A 22,481-nucleotide genomic window follows, 5' to 3' on the forward strand; every position below is an offset into this window, starting at 1 on the left:
GGCGGCGGGCAGCAGGAGCCTCTTTCTGCAGGAGGAGGAGAGAGCCGGGGGCCGGGTGGGGGGCAAGGGTTGGGACCAGGGCCCTGCCACTTAGAGCACTGGCCATCGCCCCATCTGCCTGGGCCTCAGCCTCCCCGTCTGTTGGTGGGGGTCACAGCGGCGCCTCCCCCACGGGCCGTGGTGGTCCGCGGAGAACATGCTCAGGGCCTAGCACACAGCCGGTGCGCATGCCTGCTGCGGAGCGACATGGGCCTCTCCTCTGCCCCCGGCCCAGGGACACTCACTCCCTCTTCCTTCTAGACTCAGGCCCTACACATGTCTGCCCTAAGCCATCCAGCCCCACCCTTCTTCATCTGTCCAGATGTTCCACTGAGCATCTCCCTTAGAGCAGAAGGACACAGTGCCCCCCCGCCCCAGGTAGGCAGTCCCTAAGACATAGGGACAGTGGGACTGCCCAGCAGAGCCAGCTCTGGAAGGGAGCCCGGGGCAGGCCTGGAGGAAGGGCAGGGTCCCTGCTACAAGTGAGGCCGGGTGGCCCTGGGGATGCCACCCTTCCCCTCTGGGCCTCATCTATCCTCTACCACTGATAAGCTAGGCCTGCCTCCCAGGACCCCAGGGAGAGTGCTGGTACTGTTATCACCATCATTGTTATTTTTTCCCATCAACTACTATGAAGTAGAATGGTGGGGGGGGGCGGTGCCAGGCTTCTGGGCACAGGCCGGGCATAAGCCCTGGAAACTGAGACAGAAGGCAGAGTGCCCGTGGTGGGCTGGTGTTGACAGCTGGCCATGGCAGATGGGGGGCTGAGTCCCTCTCACTGAGCACGTTATTATTCACTGAATCCTAACCCTAACCCCATGGTCTGCCCCCCTCACCCTTACAGCAGGCAGAAGCTCAGACCCTGGTCACAAGTCAGGTGGCAGTGAGCATAGAGTAGGCGGTCCCGAGGGGAGACCCACCCCTCATTCCCTCATGCGAAGGCCAGGCTGGACACCCAAAGGCCAATGTCCTACTGTCCACATCCCTTTCATTTGCCACTGAGCGGACCTGGGACATGCCTCCTTGTCCCCCTGCCAGGCTTCTTCTTCTTTTCTTCTTTTTTTTTTTTTTTTTTAAAGATTTTATTTATTTATCCATGAGAGACACATGCAGAGGGAGAAGCAGGTTCCCTGCGAGGAGCCTGATGCGGAACTCGATCCCAGGACTTGATCCTCCGCAGAGGACTTGAGCAGCGCTCAACTACTGAGCCACCCAGGCGTCCCCCCTGTGAGGCCTCTTATGCTGATAGCTGACCTCCAAAACCCGTCTCAGCCCCTTTCCCCGTGCCAGTGACAGGCAGGAACCCTGCTGGGGCTCAGCCTGGGTGCGCCATCAATGGGTGACAGCACTTTCCCTGGGAGCCGCCTGGGCCTCCCAGCCCTTGTCTCCACATAGCTGGGAGAGTACGCTCTAAGCCACCAAGTGTGGCAGATATGCCTGATGACACAGATGGAGTCTGTACCAGCTTAGAAGCCACAGCGATTGTGCACCGTGAGCGCTTTAGCCTGGGGATCATAATCCGTGATCCACCCCTTGAACGGCCCGGACGCATCCTTGACAGACTCTGCAGAAGTGGCCTCTAGACTTTATGACCATGACCCCGGGAAAGGCAGCACACATCACGATGTACTCACTGCCGGGTGTTTGTATCGGAAACAAAAATTTCCCGGAACCGTACTTGCCCTTATGGAGACGGATGTGCTCTAATAAGTCCTATCCTGTTCTGTCCATTCTGCTCTAATGTTGGGGGCGCCCGGGTGGCTCAGTCAGTTAGGCGTCTGCCTTCGGCTCAGGTCATGATCCCGGGGTCCTGGGATCGAGTCCCACATTGGGCTCCCTGCAGAGTGGGGCGTCTGCTTCTCCCTCTGCCTCTGCCCCTCCCCCTATTCTAATCTCTCTCAGATGAATAAAATCTTTTAAAAAAATAAAAAGCAATTTTGATCACAAACCATTGCACTGATTTTGCCACCTGCCAAGAGATGACAGCCGTAGTGTGACACTGCTCTGGATGCTGCCGGCCTTTGCCACTGGCTGTCCTCATTCCAGAGTCACACTGAGTGACTGCGAGTGAGCCCGGCCGGGCTGGGATCTCAGCCTCCATACGCTGGCCTCGCCCTCAAGCCAATTATCGCTCAACATGGCCTGCAAGTTCCAAATGTGCTCGAGGCCACAGACTGGCTGCCGGTTCTCCCACGTTCCCAGGAGTGTGCTTACTCTGGCTCAGAGGCCCAGGCTGAGCTGGAGCTGGACCTTAGGGCCGCTGAATGGACGGATGTCACCAAGCAGAAGGCCTTCAATTACAGAGCAAGGATCAGCCAGACAGGAAGACATGAAGAGGGAGCGAGTGAAGGATGGATGTATCCACTTCCCGGCCATCTGTCCCAACAGAACACGAATCCCCACTCCGGGGGAAAGAAAGGAAAGGGCAGAAAAAGGTAGGGAGACAAAGTAATTACTTCTGAGGCTAAAAGCTTCATTGGCCCGGCTCCTCGGGTGTCTCCCTTGGGTTCCAGCTGTAAAGTGACCGACGCAGAATGCTCGCCGCTGCCTGGCCTCCTGGGCAGCTGGCACAGAGGAAGACAGACTGAGCATGTTTTCTTGATGCAGAGTCTCAAAAGCCAGTGCCTGCCGCCCGGCGTGTCTTCCAAGTACTGCTTAAGGGCTCTGCCAAGGGAGGGCTGGGCCCACATGGTTCTGCAGATGGTGCCGGGCGGTTCCAAAGGAAGGAGCGGCTGCATTTGGGGCGGTGGCAAGCTGAGGGGGGGCAGCAGAGTGGCGAATCGCTCTGTGTTTGTCAGCTGGGCTCCAGGGGCCTGTGCCGTGCTCCACAGGTCCCATCTCCGCTGGGACCCCTTCCTTGGATGGGCCCTGTCTGACTGGCTCCTTGTCTGCCATGGTACTAAGAGCCTGAGTCATTGTCCTAGGCACCTGAGCCTGGCTCTGTGGTCTCCCCAGCACCGGCTGATGCCCTCAGGCAGGGCTCTGTGCTCTCATGTGGCAGATGAGCAGGCTAAGGTGGCAAGGTGGGGCGACCTCTGCAGGGTCAAGGCTGAGGGCGTGTGCACTGCTCCTCCAGGCCCCTGAGCCTGCCTGGCCCTCTACACGGCTGAGCTGGGCTAGCCCCAGGAAGTGCCCCAGGCTGGCACCCAGGGGACCAAGTTCCACTGACAGGCTGCACGTCCATCTAAGTCTTGGCTTCTCTCTTCTGAGAAATGAAGAGCTTGCTGCTCCAGGCCCTGTGTGCTGTACCTGGGCTCACGGGGTGACTCGGGCCCTCAGGAGGCTCACAGCCCCAGGGGAGGTGGACGCTGAGGCCAGCATCACGGGCCATGGTAGCTCCTAACCTAGCACGCTCCTTCCACCCCTCTGCCTGTCTCATCTGTAATATGAAGGTCATAGCAGCCCCTACCCACAAAGATTTGGTAATGGGTACAGGCGTTGGTTACTAACACATTAGTCCGCGAAGGTGACCTCAGAGGAGGTGGAGTCATCTGCTGGGCTGGGCTCTGGGAGGGCTTCCTGGAGAGGAGATGCTCAACCAATCTGCATAATAAGCAGGGTCCTGGCAGGTGGTCAGAGAGGCTGAGGGATGGGGGCTGCGTGGGTCCAAATCTTTGGATATGGGGAAGGGGTGTCTCTGACACTTTAGGAGGATCTCCAGGAGGGAGCATCTGCGATCTTCCCTGGGGTCTGATGAAGCTGTTGCAGAAATCATTTGCAGGCAGGATCTTGTGGGTTGTGCAGCTTCGGGGTCCACCAGCCTCCCAGACCTCATGGGCAGGCAACTCCTGGGAGGACATGGGGGACCATGGCACAGGTGGCTTTTTATTTCTAAGGAACAAAGAACTTGGACGTGCAATATAGCCCTTCAAAGGCAGCCACTGGGGGGCTCTGCCCCCTTTCCTGGGAGGCAGTGGCTCCCGGAATCCCTCCTGGACGTCTCTGGGCAGGGCCCCCGCGTGCTCCCTGCACCTGCCAAGGGTACAGGTGCAGAAGGCCACGGAGTTCCAATCTTGGCTCTGCCTCTCACAGATTGTGTGGCCTCCGATGAGTCATAGACCATTCCCAAGACTCAGTTTCCCTCTCTGTAAAGAGGCGCCACCAGTGCAAATTTGCAGTGCAAATGCTCAATTAAGAGTAAACTGGACGCACATAGTAGGTCTAACCAACCTCCCCTCCCTCTCCTTCCCAACCAGCTGCCAAGCCCAGAAGGAAGGGGGCCTCCTCCTTGTTTTTGACTGAAAAATGGTACCCCCGGGCTTGGCACCCTGCCACGCATCCCGGGCTTGGCAGTCGGTGCCTGGCGGCTCCTGGCAAACACAGCTCAGACCTGCCATTTATCAAATGCTGAGCAACTGTACTCAGCACTTGTACTACCCTGTTTTATGTTAAAAGTTTAAAAAATTCAAACTGCTCTGGATGGAGACAAGCTTTCTCTGAGCGGATCGGTCGAGGGGACGCAGGACCCATCACCCGGCTCATCGATCAGAGCGTGCAGCCCCAAAGACTCCCCAGAGCAGCGGGGACACTGTGGCCCACTGATGTCCCAGCAGGTCCCTCTGCTACAAGGACTGGCTGAAGCCTTGGCCCACATGGGGAGGAACCAGTGGGACCCACAGACCTGCCGTCCAGAGTCCCCGGCTGGGGCGGCCCAGGAAGCTTTTCATCTCTCCCAGCATCTGATCCCACTGCCAGGCTGGGCTCTGCTTGGTGGTGGCTCCTTTGATGTTTTACAAGTGAGGGAAGGATTTTCCTCCCTGCCCAGGGAGCTCAGGTAGGGAGGGGGACACTTTCTCTCACAGCGAAGCCAATTAGCAGCATATCTAAGCCGTTGACCTCGCAAGCGCCCAGCAGAGCGGCAGAGCGTGGTCACCCGTGCACAAGGAGCTTTGGGCCACTCAGCTCGTGATGCGGGGAGCAGGCGGCTGCGCCGTGAATCCCAGTGGGGGCGCAGAGCAGGATCGATCCTATTGCGGGTTCCTGCAGCAGGAGAGGCCAAGCTGGACCTGATTTCAGTGACCCCGGTGGTAATTATGCAAAGGCAGGGGAAGGCTTTGGCAATCGGGCCGGTGGCAGCACCGTCGCAGGTGGATGTTGTTGGGGGCAAGGCCATGCCTCACCCTGCAGACAGGCGGGGAAGTGGGATGGGGGGCCTGTCTGTTGATGCCGAGCTGGACCCTCCTTCTGATCACCCCAAACCCACACCAGACTCTGGGCATGGCCAGCCCATTCCCCAGACCCCAGGAGGTGGCCACATATGACACAAGAGCCATACTGGTGGCTGGATGAGGAAGGGGCCCCGAGAGGGGATGTGACCTCCCCGTCTCACACGGCCGCGGGGATGTGAGCTGGAAGCAGCCAGTTTGCTACACGTGGCACCTTCCAAATGAGGAAATCTAGCCTCTGCTCAGAGGAGGGAGCCAGGTCCCTCTGTCCACAGGGAATCCCTGACCACTGCTCCCCCAGGGGAAGAGCCTGCCAAGGAGTCTGACCCTCTCCCCACGTAAATGGTGCTCTGTTAGCCTCATTTAGCAAATGAAAACCTGAGGGTCAGTGAGCTGAAGTGTCACTGCCAAAAGTGCCAGCAGTCACTCATGTGACATGACATGGACAGGTAACCGCGGATTCACACCTGTACAAAGGAGGAGCCTGATGGGTGGACCCAGTGGTCAGAGGGGCCTCCCAAGGGACACGGCAGGCAAGCTGGGCCCCTCACCCGGTCACAGGCCAGCACAAGGTGGTCCTTCCTTCCTGGGAGTGAGTGCCCGTGTCAAATTCAGGAGTGGCCTTGACAACTGGCCTGACCCTACATGGCCTGGGCTGCTGTGGGCTTTGGTGAGCATGGAGAAAAGGCTTGGGTTCAGCCAGCACCAGTGGCCACATCAGCCAAAAGGCCAGTTGCAGGCGTGTGTCCATCTGCCACTGTGGCCTCCCCCACCCGAGGAGCCACATGTGGCCTCTTCCCTACCTGGCCTCTTCAGGACCCAAAGAATTCACACTCCCCAAACTACTCCTCCACAGCTGCCGTGCCCTTGGCCCCAAGTCTCTGGGTCACTCCCTACCTGGGGAAATCCTGAGGTTGGCAGAAGCCCAATCAGCCTTCAGGACAAAGCTCACCTCCTAATGTGCCCGCACGACCACACTTGACCCAGTCCCTGCCCGCCTCCCTCCTCTTGTCCCTGGCCCCTCAAGCCCCACACACCAGCAGAGCAGAACCCCTGGGGTCCCAGACCAAGCCCTGCCACCTCCGTGCAGACCTCCGCACGTGTGTTCCCTTTGCCTGGAACATTGTTCTCGCCTCATCCCCCAGTGCCTGGATCTCCGGGTCCAGAAGCTTCTTCTGGCTGCCCCAGGTCAGGTTAGGGGCTCTCCTCTGGGCTCCCTCATGCCCTCCAGCCCTCACACAAGTCAGCTGATTTGCCAGCTCCCCACCAGGCCAGGAGCTTGCTGTTGGATCCTCCTCTGGCCTATGGTTGGTACTCAGTGTTTGAATAATTGAGGACCACCGTGTGACAGCCAGCTCCACAGCCGCGTGTGAGGCTGGGACTCAGGAAGTCTGGGCGCTGCCCCAGGAGGGCTGCTCATTTGCTAGGTGGCCTTGGACGCATCTCTTCCTTCTTTGGGGCTGCTCTGCTGGCCTCTGGGGTTGGAGGGGTGCCAGGCAGGGCCATGGTATATAAGCTGCAAAGTGCCCTGTAAGCGGACAGGGCCGCTGGGCCCCATCCTTGCCCTGTCTGGTCTCGCCAGGAAGCCAGCTCTGGCTGGAGTGTCCAACCCCAGGTGCCCCGTCCACCAGGGAGAGCCATCCGGTGTCAGCACTCGAGGCCTGGCAGCTCAGACACAGAGCCTAACAAGGATGGATGGTACCAGGGTTCAGAGAGGCGGCAGCGGGCTCCTTCCCAAACAACAATTGAGTTTCCGAGAGATTCCGTGTGGCAGGGAGGTGATCCTGACAGATGCCCAGAGGTATCTGGGAAAAGATTGCTTTTGACGGAAACCCAAATGGATATTAACGTTTATCGGCCTCGCAAACACTTCTCAGCCGAGAGCGGCCTTCCTCCCAGACCCCTGATCCAGGTATCTGAGCAGGAGGGCTGTAGGCGGGCAGGGGTGTGGGGTCTGGCGTTCCTCCTCGACTCCCCCGTAATGGCCCTGGAAGCCCAGGCCCTGGGTATTACCCGCCGCCCGGCTCAAATCCTGATTGACTTCCCAGGAGACTGGCTCCAAGTCCATCTGAGTGGAAGATGCAGAGCCCGGGCTGGCGCCTTGGTCTTTCATTAAGTCTGTCCTAACCCTTAACTCTGATTTCTGGGTTTTGGCTGCTACGCTGGCGCTGCTCTGCTTGCCGAGGGGTTCCCAGAGGCGAATGCTATAACTCAGATGTTCTGAGTTAGGAAAACAAAAGAGCTTTTAGTCCCCAGATGCGGATCCAGTACAGTTAAATGCTCTCCTCTGGAGCTTGAAAAGACGTTTGGAGGTTTGTCTGTCCCCGGGTCTTCGGGGATTCACAGCTGCTCTCACACCAGCTCCGCCCTCTGGATGCGCTCACCTTGCCCCCCACTCCGGCCCACCTGCCTCAGTTGGGCCTCCCCCTGCCCCAGTCTGGCCCCCTGAGCAGGGGCACGGACCCCTTTCGAAGCTGATGCAGGCTGCCGCATTCCCAGGGTCCCAGAGAAGCTTCACTCTCCCCTCTGCTGGGACATCTGCACCCCAAAATTCACATCAAGCTCCTCGGTGAGAAATGGAGGCATCCTACCGGCCTCTCCTCATGCTCTGAGTGCCAAGGACAGAGACCTGGGGGCCCAGGAGGGCACTCCTGGAAAACAGCTGACCTCATGCCCTGCTTTGGGTCCCCAGGACCATGCCCTGGACTCCAGTGGATGCCCTCTTGGCAAAGAGCTCAATAAAGGGCGGGGTCACACACATCTTGGTCATTGTTGGGTGGCCAGTACCTTGTACAGGGGACCGGGGCCTCTCCCCACCACTCCCAGCTCCGGAGAGATGTCAGGGCCACCTGTAGCCACTCCACCGGGCCTTCCAGTGGCCGTGAAGACATCTCATGTCTCCTGCTTCCCACCCAGGCAGAAACAAAAGGTGCAGGAAGTCACACTGGGGGATGAGGCGAGAACAATGTTCCAGGTAAAGGGAACATACATGCAGAAGTCTGTAGGAAGGTGGATCCTTGCCGGGAAGCCACTGGGGTCTCTGCTCCCTGCAGGTGCGTCCCCCCATTCCCCCTCTCATATCCTGCACACCTGTCATATATCGGATAACTTGAAAGACAGCATCTACACATGTCATGTGCTTGCAACAGCAAGAGGTTCCCAGTGCTGCGTTCCATCACAGCCCATCCCCGACTTGCCTGGTGCCCCCGGGAACTGCTGTGTTCCCAGAGGCTCAAGGCTCAAGGGACAGGAGGTGGCTCCATAGGCAGGGGACAGGGTCTAAAATCTGCTCCCCCGAGGGCCCCAAGGCTCAGCTCACAGCCTCTGCTTGCCCTGCGCAGATTTCTGAGGGTGTAGAGTTCTTGGGTTCGATTAGGGGCAGGTAGGTGGGGGCCAGAAGCTGAGGGCAGAAGGCTGGGTGAGCGGCTGCTCAGAGCACCCCGGCTCACATGTGCCACCCCCCTGGGCCCCCCTGGGCCGCCCAGGCATCTGCCCGGGAGACTCACCGTCCAGCCCCCGCCATCTGTGCGCATGTCACAGTAGACCTGGAAGCCCGCAGGGTAGTGCGTGGGGAAGACTGAATAAATGCCATCCTCCTGCTGTCCGCTCAGGAGCACGTCCAGACAGTCACGCGGCGGAGAGCCTAAGACGGAGAATGCTGTCAAGCCTGCGCCTGGCACCTGTGTGCCCGCCCATCCCCCTCTGCCCTGGGTCTCCCTGATTTGTCTGTCTACCATGAGCTCCAGGGCACCAGCCTGGGGAGCAGACCTTGGCTCTGCCTCTCCCTGGGGGAGTGAGCACCCTCTGGGGCCTTGCTTTCCTCATCTGGAAAATGGGCATAGTGGGCTGGGAGAGGGGTCAACAGAAGGGGCAGGTAGGTGCTCAGTGCTGCGGCAGGAAGTCCTCAGCAAACAGCAGCAGTGAGTCCTCATCAGAGGGCTGGGTGACAGGTGATGGGGGTACAAAGCTGGGCACCCACAGCTCCCAAGAAAGGCAGCCTCCACCCCACTCACCACTGGTGCAGCCCCGTGGCCGCAATCCCCTGGCAGGTGCCCTCTGGAGGTCAGCTTTGACGCGGGGCCGGCCAACCCCCCGGTCCCTCTGCAGGGCATCGAGGACATCACTGACCGAGTTCATCAGGTGAGCCATGTGGCCTTGACTCTCGGAGAGAAGCTGTGGAGCAGCGGGGTGGGTAGAAGGGGCAGGAGGCTTCGTCCTTGTACGATGACAGCCCCTGCCCTGCTCTGGCCCCATCCCAGGTGGTCAGTGTCTGTGTATTCAGAGGATGGGGGCTCGGGTGGGAGGGCACACGGGTGCTTCAGCAGAGCCCTGTGCCCACTGCACCCCAGGCCCTGTCCTCATCCATTTCTGAGCCTCTAGACTGGGGGAGGTGACTGCAGAGAGCTCTGCTGGGCAGGCGGATTCGGCACTGGGCAAAGCTGGGTTCAAATCCCAACTCACCTGTTTACCAGTTACACAATGGGGTGAGTGACTTAACTGAGCCTGGGAGCAGGACTCCCTGTCACAATTGTCACAGAGACTGGTGACAATGTGCAAGAAGGAGCCAGCTCAGCTGGGGCCCACAGTGGGACCCACAGGACCAGGCCCACCTCGTTATGTGAATTTGTAAGGCACCTTCCAGATTACAACACACCTCACCTAACGTCTCTCCTGATGCCCAGCAAGGCTGCGAAGGCAGGGGTGACGGTTCTGCATGCAGACGGGGGCCTTGGAAATACTCCCACCCAGCCCCCACCCAAACTCCACGTCTCCGATGTCCACCTCATCTCACACACCCCCAGCACTGTCAGGAGGGAGGCTTGGGTTGCTGTCTCCTTGGTACAGATGGGGAAACAGCTCCAGAAGGAGACATCTCTGATTGAGAACGACCTCAGGCCACCTCCCCAGGGTTGGCTGGTGGGAGAGGAACCTAGGACTGCATCATTGTGCCGGGGCAGGGGGCGGGGGCGGGGGCAGGACAAGTGGGGGGCAGCGGTCTGGACTCATTCTGGGCTTTGGTTCAGCCCCTCCTCCATTCACTGGACAAGGGACCCTGGAAGAGCGACCGAACCACCTGTGAACAAGAGTAACAGGATCTGTGTTTCCGGGGTGGTTCATGAGAGCATGTGCTGGGGGCCTACGCGCCTAGCCCACCTTCCCCACCCGAGCTATTACCACTGCTCACCACCAGCTACCCTTCTTGGGATCTGGGTCTGGAGGTTTGTTGCTCGGCCAGCACGGCACTGACCTGCAGCAGTCAGTGCTGCACCTGCTGCCTAGAAGGTCTGGGGCCCACCAGCTCCCCACCCAGGAATCTAGGAGGCTGCAGGACGAGGAGGGGAGGGGGCTCCCGGGCCCACTACAGCCGGCCAGTGCATGCAGAGCCTGCTGCCACGTCCTTACACACTGAACCTGTCACTTGTCTGATAACAGTTCGTTCCAGGAAGGAAAATACAAATAAATGGTGCCAGTGGTTTGCAAAATTCGGCTTGTCCAGAAGCAAGGGCCCCGCAAAGCTTATAGTCAGTTCCTCTTCTGCAGTGAGGGCTGAGGCCTGGGAAGAGGCACTGAGGTGGGCAGGGGGGATGCGGGGCCAAGGCGGCCCACCCTCCCCAGGCTTTCACTGCAGTGTCCTGTACACAGGCTCTGTCAGGGGAGCCCGGGGGGGCAGGGGCCATCTGCAGGGTGTGGGTGGCCGAGATCACCAGGCTCACTGGCTAAGTCTCTAGGGCACTGCCCATCCTTCTGCGACAAGCGGACACACTTGAGAAACTCAGGCACAGCCCGCTCTTGCTGGCGGGCAGGGAAGACCTCAGTTTAAACCAGCAAATGATTAAAGTTGAAAATGTACATATAAACATGCTCCGAATTAATAGGGAAAGTCAGTCCCTGCTCGCTGAGCTGCACAGATGCATTAAAGAGGACGTGGCATTTTTTTAGAGGCGGGGAAGTCAGAGCTGCTTCTGGCACTTCCCGGTCGTGTGACTAAGTTTAACCAGGGCACTCCCCCACTCTGAGCCTCAGTCTGCCCCTCCACAGAATGGGGCAATCATCTCCACCTCCTGGGGCCACTATGCTACCAAGTGCTTATTACCCAGCATCCGGCAGTTCCCTGCACTACTCTTGCAAAAGGGATTTTCAGTGGTGGCCTCCCCATTGGCCGAGTCTTGAGTTCACAAATCGTTTCCACCATCATAATAAAAGAAATGCTGGACAAATGTGCCAGACGCCAGCTGAGCCCAGCACGGCCAGGAGCTCCCACGCCCTCTTGGGTACGGACTCTGTCAGCCCCATTTTGCAGGTGAGGAGACTCAGCCCAGGAAGGGCAACCCACATGCCCAAGTCCAATAGCTGCTGCTTCGTGGAGTCTGGACTGGATCCCAGCACTGCCCCCTGAACCCTGAAGGCAGAGCCACTCAGCCCTGCTGCTCCCAGGCCAGTGCGCCTTAGATGTCTGTACACGTGAGGGCCACATGAGGGCCGCCCTGATGCTTGTTCAACTGTGGGGTGCCGGGGGTTTACGATGAGGTTCAGAGAGGTGCCTTTTAGCAAGCAGCTCTGGCACTCCTGACAGAGGGTGCCTGTGGGCAGTGCTTTGGGAAACCCAGGTCTGGGCTGGCCACCTGGGGGTCTGGGAAGCCTGGAGGAGTCAGGAGCCACAGCAACCCAGCTCTGCAAGACACATGGCCTCTGAAATCACCCTGAGTCTGCAGGAAACGAGTCAAATTAAACATTCTTTTGAGAAGTAAATATATCAGGTGAGCCGAGGTACTACGGCACCCCTAAAAAGCTATTGGTCTTGTAGGAACAGGTCTAGGCCTCTGCATAGATGGGTGGGTAGGAGACCTCGAGGGCCCTCCCCACGATTCTCCACCCCTGCCCTAAGGGCCTGGCTGACCCCATGTCTGACCAGGGGCTGAACCACTGGAGAGCAAGGTGGGGGCCCCAGGTCACCCAGAAAATCTGGAGGTCTCCTCTGAGCCCTGCTGATAGAAGGGGCAGCCGAACTCCCCTACCCCCACCCCACCCCAGGAGGGGGAAGCGCCTTCTCATCAGTCACCCAGACAGGATGACAAGGGCTATAATTTCTCCAGCTGCAGTCTTCAGAGGAGGGGAGAGACCCATTGCTCATGAGCTGCTGGGTGACCAAATGCCTGGTCATCCCCGGTGTCCAGGAAGGTCTGGGACCAATGGCAAGGTGGGTCTCAGCTCCTGGTGCCTAAGTACCTGAGTCATAGGGGTGAAAGGGTCCAAAGCCGAGGGTGGGCAGGGCACTGGAAGGCCAGATGCCAGGCCTAACCTGGCCACTGTACCCTGGACAAATCATTGTCCCTTCTTGGCCTCCATTTTCTGTTCTGGAAAATGGTGGAAAACCAAAGAGATGATCCTAAATCCCTGGTTGTATGTGGTGGGAAGCTCTTGCTGCTGCTCCTTGAGTGGTTGATGTTGGAAACTCTTCCCCCAGACCTAACAGGTGCTTGCTAGGACCTGCATTGGCTCAGAAGAGGGGAGACAATGATGGGGGGATGGGCGGAGGCAGTGGGAGAGGCTAAGAGTCTGGTCGGGCTCCCTCAGCTGGTCCCTCCTTCCCTAGAAAGCTGAGAGCATCAAATGGCAGAGAACGGGAGACAGGGAGCTGGGGAGGGAGTACAGTTCTCCCTGGCCATTTGGCACAGCAGGGGAGAGGGCTTGCCCAGGACCAGACACGTGACCTTGAACCTTAAGTCACTACAGATGGAGGCCAGGTCCTGCCTCACCTGTACTGGCGCACCTGGGAAGCCCCTCGAGCCCTGGACTTGACCTGACTGTGGGATGCTATGGGGTGCTAATGCAAGTACCCAGGTCCCCAGGACAGTGGGTTGGAATGATTTGAATCCTGGTGTCTCTGGCTGTGTGGCCTCGGATGAGAAACTCGCTTCTCCGAGGCTCATTTGCTTGATGGTAGATGGGAACAGTGACACCACCTGGTTCTGGGGCCCTCGGGGACCGAGCGAAGCCATGAACATCAGGTGCCCCCCAGCCCCCACGAAGACCCCAGGTGCAGCCGCAGCCCCTTACCTGGATGAGGCGGCCCTGCTCACTCTGCAGGGCGCCGAGCCCCTGGCCCAGGGCACCGAGGCCCTTGCGCAGCCCTGCGCACTCCGCCTGCAACTCCGAGGCCCGGGCCAGCAGCCGGGGCAGCTGGTCCGCCAGGGTGTCCAGCAGCTCCCGCTCCTGCTCGCCTGCCAGCCTCGGTTCGGCCCGGTGCTCGGCCAGCGCCTGCAGCACGGAGGCCTGCGCGCCCTCCAGGCGGGCAAAGCCGTCGGCGAGGTCGGGGCAGCGCGGGTCAATGAGGATGCTGAGGCGTGAGCTGTCAGCCCTCTCCACGGTGACCAGGGCGCTGTTGGCACCTGCCGGCCCGGTGCTGACGACAGGCGGGGCCGCCGTGCCAGGCACGTGGGTGTGGTTCAGGAAGAGCATGGCACCGGTGACAGCCACAGCCAGCAGCACAGCCAGGGACAGCAGCACTGTGCACAGCACGTAGCCGCAGCTGGTCCACTGCGGGCAGGCCCCGTGCGCACACAGACACAGACAGACAGACGGACAGGACAGAGGAGGGGCGGCATTAGGGCCAGAACTGTGCTTCCAGCTCTGCCCAGTGAGGGCAGCCCAGGCGGCTTTTGCGAAGCCTGGGCGAGACTCAGGGGACTCCCTTCTTGGGGCCTGGGGAAACGGAGTCATACAGAGAGGCAGAGATGAGAGACAGCAGCCCAGAGGGGAGACCGAGAGCTCAGGACCAATGAGAAAGCAAGAACGAGTGAGTGAGAGGTGCAGGCAGCCCGAGATGGAGAGGAAAAGAGAAACTAAGGCAGGCACACCTCCCCAAGGCAGCCCTCCTGGGTGGCTCAAGACTGCAGGTGAAGGCTCCCATGGCCTCAGGCCCCCTTGCTGCCATTTCCGGAGGGGAGGGGGGACCCCTGGGTGAGGGACATCACCTTGTTGAGCCTCAGTGTCCTCACCTGTAAAATGAGGCAATAATGACGCACCCTGCCCCACACGTGGGGGCCAGCCATGCGGACTCGGGAAGAGAGCTGGAACGTGACAGCAACAATGCTAAGAACTGCCATACTGTTACAGCAGAAGGAGCGCCCATCACTAAGGGCCCCTCTGGACCTGGAGCACCCACAGCCCGAGTCCCGAAGCCTGTGCAGGCCTGGGGGGTGTCCAGCATCTCCTCTCCTCTCCTCCCCAGAGCAGGCTAAGGGGCGGAGCCTGCCGGGGAACCTGGAGAAAGGTACCTCGCCTCCTTCGCTGTCCCCGATCGCTCACAGCCCCCAGGGAGCTTGTTGGGCGGCCACGGAGCATGTGACACGTGGGGAACATGAGACCCAGGAGAGCCAAGGGCTCTTGCCCCGGGTCGCACAGCAGATCAGAAGCCAGCTCAGACTAGCCCCCCAGGCCCACCTGCCCCCTGCTTCCTCCAGGGGCAGGCACCGCCTACGGCTGGCTTTCCCCCCACATTTCCAACCTTCGGGACTGGAGATGCATCTTTAACCGAGTTAGTCTACGAAAGCACTCGGAGCTGTGCCCGGCGCATTGGGCGTGCGCAGTAACTATTAGCGGCTTTTATTACCTCGTGATCAATGTGCACAGAGCGTCGGGAGGTGTCTGGTTCTTTATTTTCCACTAACGTGTTACTTCTGTATGTCCCTGGCGCTGAGAGGCACCTTTCCATTTTTCCACATTTTGACACCTCCGACGCCGGGGGCTCCTACGGCCGTAACTGGCCCTTTTTTTCTCAGTGGTACGTGGAACAGCGAGTCCTCTCATACAATGCGTCTTACTCCAAGAAAGTGCAGTAGAGCAAACAGCCTGTTTTGCATGAACTCAAATTCTACAAGTAAGTCCTGAGTCCTACCTGGCACCAGAGGAAGATGGGGTCAGGGATGAGGTGCAGGTGGACAAGAGGACCCCCCCACCCCAGGAAGGGTGCTGTGCTCTTGGCGAGATGAGGGAGACAACTCCTTAGCCCACCCGCGGACTCAGCGCTCTGGCCCTCCTCTCTCCATACCTGCCCGGGCGGCCCGTCCATCGGGGGCTCCACACACCCAGACAGCTTACTCCTGCCACACCTGGACACGTCGCTCCCTCACATTAGCTCTGCACAGAGCTTTGCTCTCTTAGCCTGAGGCACCTGCTTCTCCTGCTCCTCTTCCCAACTCCCTCTCTTCCTTCAGGGCCTGGCTAAATGCCACCTCTTCCAGGAAGCCTTCCTTGACTGTTTCCCCAGGCCTCCCCGCCCCAACCTAGTTTAGGGGGAGGCTCCTCCCCCATGTCCCCATGGCCTTTTGTCCCGCCCCACCCCCCATGGTGGCTTCTCATTAAGACAGACACTCATCACCTTTGACTCCATTCTTGTGCTCATTCAAACATCTATTCAGTGTCCACTGGGTGTCCCCATGAGCCAGGCTCCAGGCCAGTTGCTGAGGAGGGAGTGGCAGTTGTTCTAGCCCTGCCCAGGGAGAGCTCACGTCCCATGACCTGTGATCTTTAACCTGTGTGGTGCGTGCACTGGTTTGGGAGTCTCTGAAAGCTGTGTATACCAGGACGGCCGGGCTGGCAAGTCCTGGGCCCAGGACACTTAGGCCAGACCATGAGAGCCCCCGAGAGCAGCACCTGCTCGCCAGGCACAGAGCAGCTGCTTGTTGGATGGATGGGAGGAAGAGCAGATGGACCAGGTCACTTCTTGGTGACTGTGCTCACACGGGGAGGAGGTGAAGGTCCTGGCACCTACTGCGCTTGGCAGGGCAGGGACTTGTGCCCTCCATGCTGAGCCCTGGCCCTCGAAGCGAGGCCACCTCTAACCCTGAGCCATCCCTGCTGGCCTGGCACAGGATGAGTTCCCCAGGCACCTGCAGGTCAGGAGCTTCCAGACAGGTGGGCACCACCTAATCGCCACCATTCCTTGAACCCGTGCCCCATGCCTGCCCCTGAAACCTCCAAACGACCCCCTGCTATGGTCGGATTCACTTGGCAGATGGGAAAATGAAGCTCGGAGAGCAGAGGACCCCTCCCTTCCCAGGGTTGGGCCAGCCCTTGAACCCAGGGCCAGTGGCTGGAAGCACACAAGGCTGCTCGCTGTCCACAACGTTCTTCCCTGTCTGGAGCGTGACTGGGGGTTTGAGGGACGAAGCTCTGTGTCAGCAAGTGAGGCCCCGTCAGGCCCCTCCCAGAGCCCATCGGGAGACACCTTGCCCCGAGCAGCTCTGAGCAACGTCCTCCAACTGGAGAACATTAAGGTCCCCAGCTGGCAAGGCAGAGCAGCCAGCCATGTGTCCCCCATGTGTCCAGGACCCTCACCCTCCCATGCATCTGCTTCCACCCAAGCCCCCAGCCCCTGGAGGGAAGGCAGAGAGGGAAAAGAGGAGAGAGGCTTGAGAAAGCCGCAGCCCCCACCCCGGAGGCGCAGGGGGATGATGGAGTTGGAGATGAAACGGGCCACTCAGCAGCGGAGAATTAGTCTTCTGAGATCACCCGAAACACGGACTACTGTTCACTTTTATAGGCCGCTGTTTACGTGGCTCGCAAAGGAATTTGCCCAAGATAATAAGGGAGGCTCCGGGTGGCAGGCAGCCCACTGGAGCACGCGGTGGGGCTGGAGCTCATTAACGGGCCTCTGGCCGTGGCAGGGCTGGGTGCGCACCCCGGGGTCTGCAGCAGGGCAGGGAAGGCACGCAGGGCCCCCACCTCCCAGGACAAGGAGTGGGGACGCTGGGAAGGTATCCCGGGCAGTGGGCATGAGAGGAGCCAGGGGCCCTGGGTTCAAGGTCCCCTCTGCCACTAACTGCTCATGTGAGCCTCCAGTTGGAGGGACAAGGCTGCACTCTGCATGACCTCCCACCTCCCAGTGGGGGCCCACAGTCAGTGGCTTCTCAGGAAGCCCAGCCAAAGACAAGGAGGACAAGATAGGCTCTTGCCAGGGGAGGCAGGAGGGAGGAAGCCCCAAAGGTGCCTCAGTGGAGGGGTAGGGTCTTTCCCCATGGCCTCCTCTGTGTCCCCAGCCTCAGAGGTGGCCATGGGGTCTGGCGGGGGAAAGAAGTACTCAGGAGGAAGGGACACAGCGCCTCGATGCCCTGCTGGGCATCGCCCCCTGCCTTCTGCCCTATTCGCTAGGGGACCCAAGTGGAGGTAGTGCCCGGGGTAGACACCTGGGGTAGATTGGGACTCTACTCCTTGTATCAAAGCAGGAAGAAAGTGTCCCTCCGGGGGAGGCCAGGCAAGGACAGATCCACATGAAAGTGGCCCTGAGCCCCCTGTCTCCTAGGTGCACCCCAGCCAAAGGCAGGGTAGCTGTTCACCATGACGGAACCACACTGTGGAGCTGTGGATCATGATAATCAGGGGTGGGTGGCGTGCGGGATGGGGTCTAGCAAGGGCTCTCAGGCCCAGAGCTGTGGGGGGGGGGGGGGGGGGGCGGGGACCCCAGTGGAGAGCCTCGCTGTCCTGGGTCCCTCCCAACTTCCTCCCTCAGGTCTGGCCCTCTCTCCTCCCTTGTTCCTAGTTTTGTCTTGACCACGGACCCGCTGCGTGGCTTTGGGGAGGTTAGTCCCCCTCTCTGGGTCGGGCTTGACCACCCGCAGAATGAGAACAGTAACCTCTGCTGAGGAGGGTCAAGTGAAATCTTAGAGTGTTTTGCAAACCCTCAGCCCAGGGTACCTGCAGGCTCCGCCCCCAACCCTGCCCTGCTCTTTCCACCTGCCTGGCTCCTTTCCTATTGCCCCCCCAAAACACATTGGTCTCCCTTCAAGCGAGATCTGGCAAATGCTGTTCAACTTAAACATCACCTCCTCCGGGAAGTCGTCTCCTCCGCACTCCTGCCCTGACTTCACTCATAGCCGCCCCGCTGGACGGGATGGTGAACTCTGTGGGGCAGGGCCCGGCCCAGAGGAGGGCACAGAAAGTGACAGAGGGGAGTCAGTCCTTGGCTTGTCATCCCCGTGGGCCTCTTCCCTCCTTCTCTCCCAGCACACATCTAACCAGGTGACCTCCACCTAAACTCCAAGGAATGCGAGGACAGATGCTTTTCTTTACAGTATCTCATAATAACACCTGACTTGTGAGTCTCTGTTTCCCTCATGACAGTCTAAGCTTCCTGAGGCACAGGGTCACAGCTGAACATCCCAGCTGAGACGGGGACTCTAAGAACTGTCGCTGAGCAGACTCAATGCAGCGGGGCTTAGGTTACACATCAGGAAGAACTTCCCAATGAGAATTTAGTTTTCTTTCTGCAATGTTTCTAGAAGTTTCCAAAGTACCAGGAGACACTCCCTGGGATTGTCGAGGCTGACCTCTCTATGGGGTGGCGAGCCTTGAGGACAGCTGAGAAAGGAGCCCCCGCCGGGGAGAACCCGGTTACAGGGTGACTTCCTGCTCCATGCTCCAGGAGAGAAGAATCGTGTCTATTTCTAGATCCTTTCATCCGAGCAACTCCAAACTCAGGCTAATATTCCACCAACACCTCCAGCCTCATGGGTGGGAGCCCCTTGGTTCTGCAGGGGGGAGAGGGGACACTCTAATGAAGGTGGCCACTTGTCCAAGGTCAGCCGGCAAATGAGGAGCGGTGGCAGGACAGGCCCAGGGCACAGTGGCCCAAGGCAGTCCCTAGGAACAGCAATGCCAGCCACCTGGTTGGCAGTGGGGTCGTGAGCACGGCCCCGATGGGTGCCAGGGCTCTCTCCTCGGGGACGGGATGCCACTGACCAGGCTGGCCCTGGGAAGGACAGCCGGCCACCCTTCCCTTCATCTGCCTGCCGAGGCTCTTCCACCACTTGGGAGGACTGGGGTTCAAGTCCCAGCTCTGGCTTCCTGACCCTCAGTTTCCTCATCTGTCAAATGGGTTGATTTTCCCTGATGCCAACCTCCTCGAAGGATTGCAGCCAAGAAACGAGAGGTGCGGAGAGACGCTGCTCTGAGTGGAGCCTTGGGCATCTATTTCCCCGGAGGAAGCAGCCCACTAACAAACCTCAGCCAGGCCCTTCTGGTGGCAGCTGGGTGGTCAGATCGTTTTCCTGGGTGGGCAGAGGGATCAGGGCACCAACCCTGCAACAGGCCACAGGCTCCCGTGACAACCACCGTCCTCACAGGTGTACAGTGCTTTACAGTTTGCAAAACACTCTAGGATTTCACTTGACCCTCCTCAGCAGAGGTTACTGTTCTCATTCTGCGGGTGGTCAAGCCCGACCCAGAGAGGGGGACTAACCTCCCCAAAGCCACGCAGCGGGTCCGTGGTCAAGACAAAACTAGGAACAAGGGAGGAGAGAGGGCCAGACCTGAGGGAGGAAGTTGGGAGGGACCCAGGACAGCGAGGCTCTCGTCTCAATAGTGAGCACAGGAAAAGCCTCGCCTCTTAGCTGAAGCTTCAGATGAGCCTGGAGCTGGTCACAGGGACAGCCCGTGCGTGCGTGCGGGGTCACCGAAGGGGTGTGGTGGGAGGTGGTGTTTGACATTGGCCCAGGCCCTGGGGCCACCAGCCCTCAGCCGCCTCTGATGCCACGGGGGCAGAAAGCTGGGCTCTGGCTGGTGGCAGCTGGGATATGTGTCCCCAGGCAGCAGCAAAGAGAGTAGGCCCTGAGGCCACATTTCAAACGGATCCCCCAGAAGCCACCTCCCCTTGAGACACGGCAGCACTTGCTGCCTCCTCACCCACAGAGCCTGGCTCAGGCTTCATGCAGTTTGATTCAGCAAATATCCCTAAGCTCCCAACCTGAGCTGCATGGAAGGGCAGGAGCCTGGGCCTGGGGGAAGAGTTAGAGATGGGGGTCGGGAGGGAGCGTGTAAGCAAAGAGGGCTCCTGGTAGACAAGGGACCCGGGGCAGGGGGCGTGGGTGGGTGGGGGACAAGGCAGGGAGAAAAAGGCAGCTGAGCACTACAGGCTGAATGCTACTGGGACTTTGAGGCACAACCATAGGACATCAGGGGAGGCTTCCTGGAGGAGGGGACATCTGAATAGGTTTTGAGGTACATGTAGGATTTCCCTGAGCAAAAGCAAAAGGGTGTGTGTGTGTTGGAGATATTGGTGGAGCCAACAAGATGACACTACAAAGGTCTAGAAATGGGCAGCTAGTGTGGGGCTAGGGTTTGGCAAACCAAGAAGCAAGCAGTCTTGGTGAGGGGGTGAGTGGGAAAGGAGAACAGGTCAGGCTGGGGATAGCCTTGAACATGTCTAGGGGGTGAGACTGCTCTTGCTAAAAGAATAAGGGGTCAGATCCCAGCAGGACAGGACTTTTTTTTTTTTTTTTTTTTTTTTAAATCTGGGAATTAAGCCATTGGCTTGGGTGCTGACCTGAAACAAAGGAACAGACCGCCTGGGAGGCATTGGGAGCCAATGGGATCAGACCTGGGTTCAAATCCTTGCTCTCCTGCTAGCACGCTGTGTGGCTTGAGCACCTACCTCAATGTCTCTGAGCCACAGGACCCTGTGACATGAGAATGTGCATCCCTGCCTAGGCTCCCCCCCACCCCGGGGGGGTGGGTGCTGCTGCAGGAAGTGAGGTTGTGCAGTTGGTTGGGAAGGAGCTTTGCAAACTGTAGAGGGCTGGGCTCCCACAACCCGGCACTGTCACTCCAGACAGAACAGGCAGGTTGCAGCCCTGGAGAGTGAGGGGCCATCAAGGCCTGGGCCTGCTGAGTCCCCTTGTGCCACCGCAAACACAAACGGCTCTTTCCCCAAAGACATCTGTCTGGGAGAAATTTAAAATTTAAAATGGGCAGCCCCATTACTTCCTCTCCTCGGTGAGCGAGCCTCCTCATCTTGCCTGCCTGCCGTGGTCCCCTGGCAGCCTGGCCTGGAGCAGCCCCAGGGCTGTCCCTCTGCTCAGCTCCCCATCTCCAGCCCTGCTCTGGCCAGCCCTGGAGCTCTGCCCTCACCGCCCCCCCCTTCCTGCGCACAGCCCTGGGCACCCTCGGAGCCTGCTGCCTCCACTGCCCCTGCAGAGGCAGCAGGAAGGGTAGAACGGACAGACCTGGAACCACGGACCCAGGTTCAAATCTCGGCAGAGCTCCATGGCCTCTAGAGCCTTGCTTTTTCTCGTCTTGAAAGCTGGAGAATCATGATACCCAGTCTTCTCACATGAGACAAAAATGTATTGATCCTTTATTGCATAAGGGGGGCCCTGTTTAAAGTGCGAGGATTTAGAGCAGATCCAGGGGATCCACAACCCGGGTCCAGAAGCTCAGGCACCAGGGGGTGGTGCCCAGGGTGGATACTTAGCAAGTGAGTAAGATGCCCATCGTGGAGGTGAGGAAACAGACACTCAGCGAAGGGTGTGATTTGTGAGGTGGCACTAACGGGCTGGTCACCCCGTGAACCAGAGGTCCCCCACCCCCTGCTCACGCGGGTACCTGCTGGCTGGCGGAGGAGCAAGAGGGCCCTCTGCCACAGCGCCCGGCTCCTGCAGGGGTGCTGGCCGCACCCGCACCCCCAAGTTCAAGCCTCTTCTAGAGGAGGAGGAGAGGAAGGCGCCACCTCGCCCCAGGCCTCTGGGAGTCTCGCGGGGTGCGCCCCAAACTCCAGCCTCGAGCTGAGCGGCCACCACCGCGCCCACCGCGCGGGCCCCGCGTCCCCACGGCCCCGGCCCCGGCCCGCGCGTACCTGCGGCTTGTCACGCGGCCGGTCCTCAAGTTGGGAAGCGCCGCCCATGGTCTTCCACCGGTCGTTGACCATCTTCCGGCCGGACTGGCGGGGGCGCCCGGCGAGGCGCGCCGCTGCGGAGCGCACAGACGCGGCGGTGGGCGCGGGCTCGGGCGCGGGGCGCGTCCTTCCCGCCAGGTCCCCGCCTCGGGGCCCGCGCCCGGGGGGCAGGGGCCGGGGCCGGCGGGCGTGCGTGCGCGCGCGGGGGAGCGCGGGTGCGGACGGGCTGCGCGGTGTGCGCGGTGTGCACGGGGTTTGCGGGGTGCACGGGGTTTGCGGGGTGCACGGGGTTTGCAGGGTGCGCGGCTGGGAGCGGGAGCGGGAGCGCGAGAGCAGCCCGCCCGCCCGCCCGCCCGCCGCTCTGGCTGCGCGCCGTCCCCGCTCCCCGCTCCCGCGCCTCCCCCTGCGCGCTCCTCTCCCTCCTCCCTCCTCCCTCCTCCCTCCTCCCTCCTCCCTCCCTCCTTCCTTCTCAATCTCCGTGTCTTTTTTGTCTCGGACTCTCTTTGCCTTTTATTGCTCCCCCGGCCGCCCGCCCTCCCCCCCACGCACATCCACACACCGCGGCCGGCCACAGCCCCGCTCCACCGCCGGGAAGGCCCAGATCGAGG

The 22,481-nt window shown here is 60.0% G+C and overlaps 1 protein-coding gene across 2 annotated transcripts in view; it reads right to left on the reverse strand.

Annotated features, from left to right (window-relative positions):
- FIBCD1 (fibrinogen C domain containing 1) overlaps positions 1–22,000 on the reverse strand; it is a 32,317-nt gene extending 10,317 nt beyond the window's left edge. The window contains exons 1-5 of one of the 2 annotated variants that reach the window (XM_072778356.1): positions 21,835–21,954; positions 14,063–14,203; positions 13,263–13,742; positions 9,218–9,377; positions 8,711–8,847 (exon numbers count right to left, since the gene is read on the reverse strand). In XM_072778356.1, coding sequence (XP_072634457.1) covers positions 8,711–8,847; positions 9,218–9,377; positions 13,263–13,664 — 699 coding nt within the window. In that variant the 5' untranslated portion in view covers positions 13,665–13,742; positions 14,063–14,203; positions 21,835–21,954. Of the gene's footprint in view, positions 1–8,710; positions 8,848–9,217; positions 9,378–13,262; positions 13,743–14,062; positions 14,204–21,834 lie in introns of both variants that reach the window. The other variant, XM_072778355.1, reaches the window with a different exon arrangement.
- Between the last annotated feature and the right edge of the window lie 481 nt (positions 22,001–22,481).

This window comes from Canis lupus, chromosome 16 (assembly GCF_048164855.1).
Source record: "Canis lupus baileyi chromosome 16, mCanLup2.hap1, whole genome shotgun sequence".
Taxonomy (NCBI): Eukaryota; Metazoa; Chordata; class Mammalia; order Carnivora; family Canidae; genus Canis; species Canis lupus.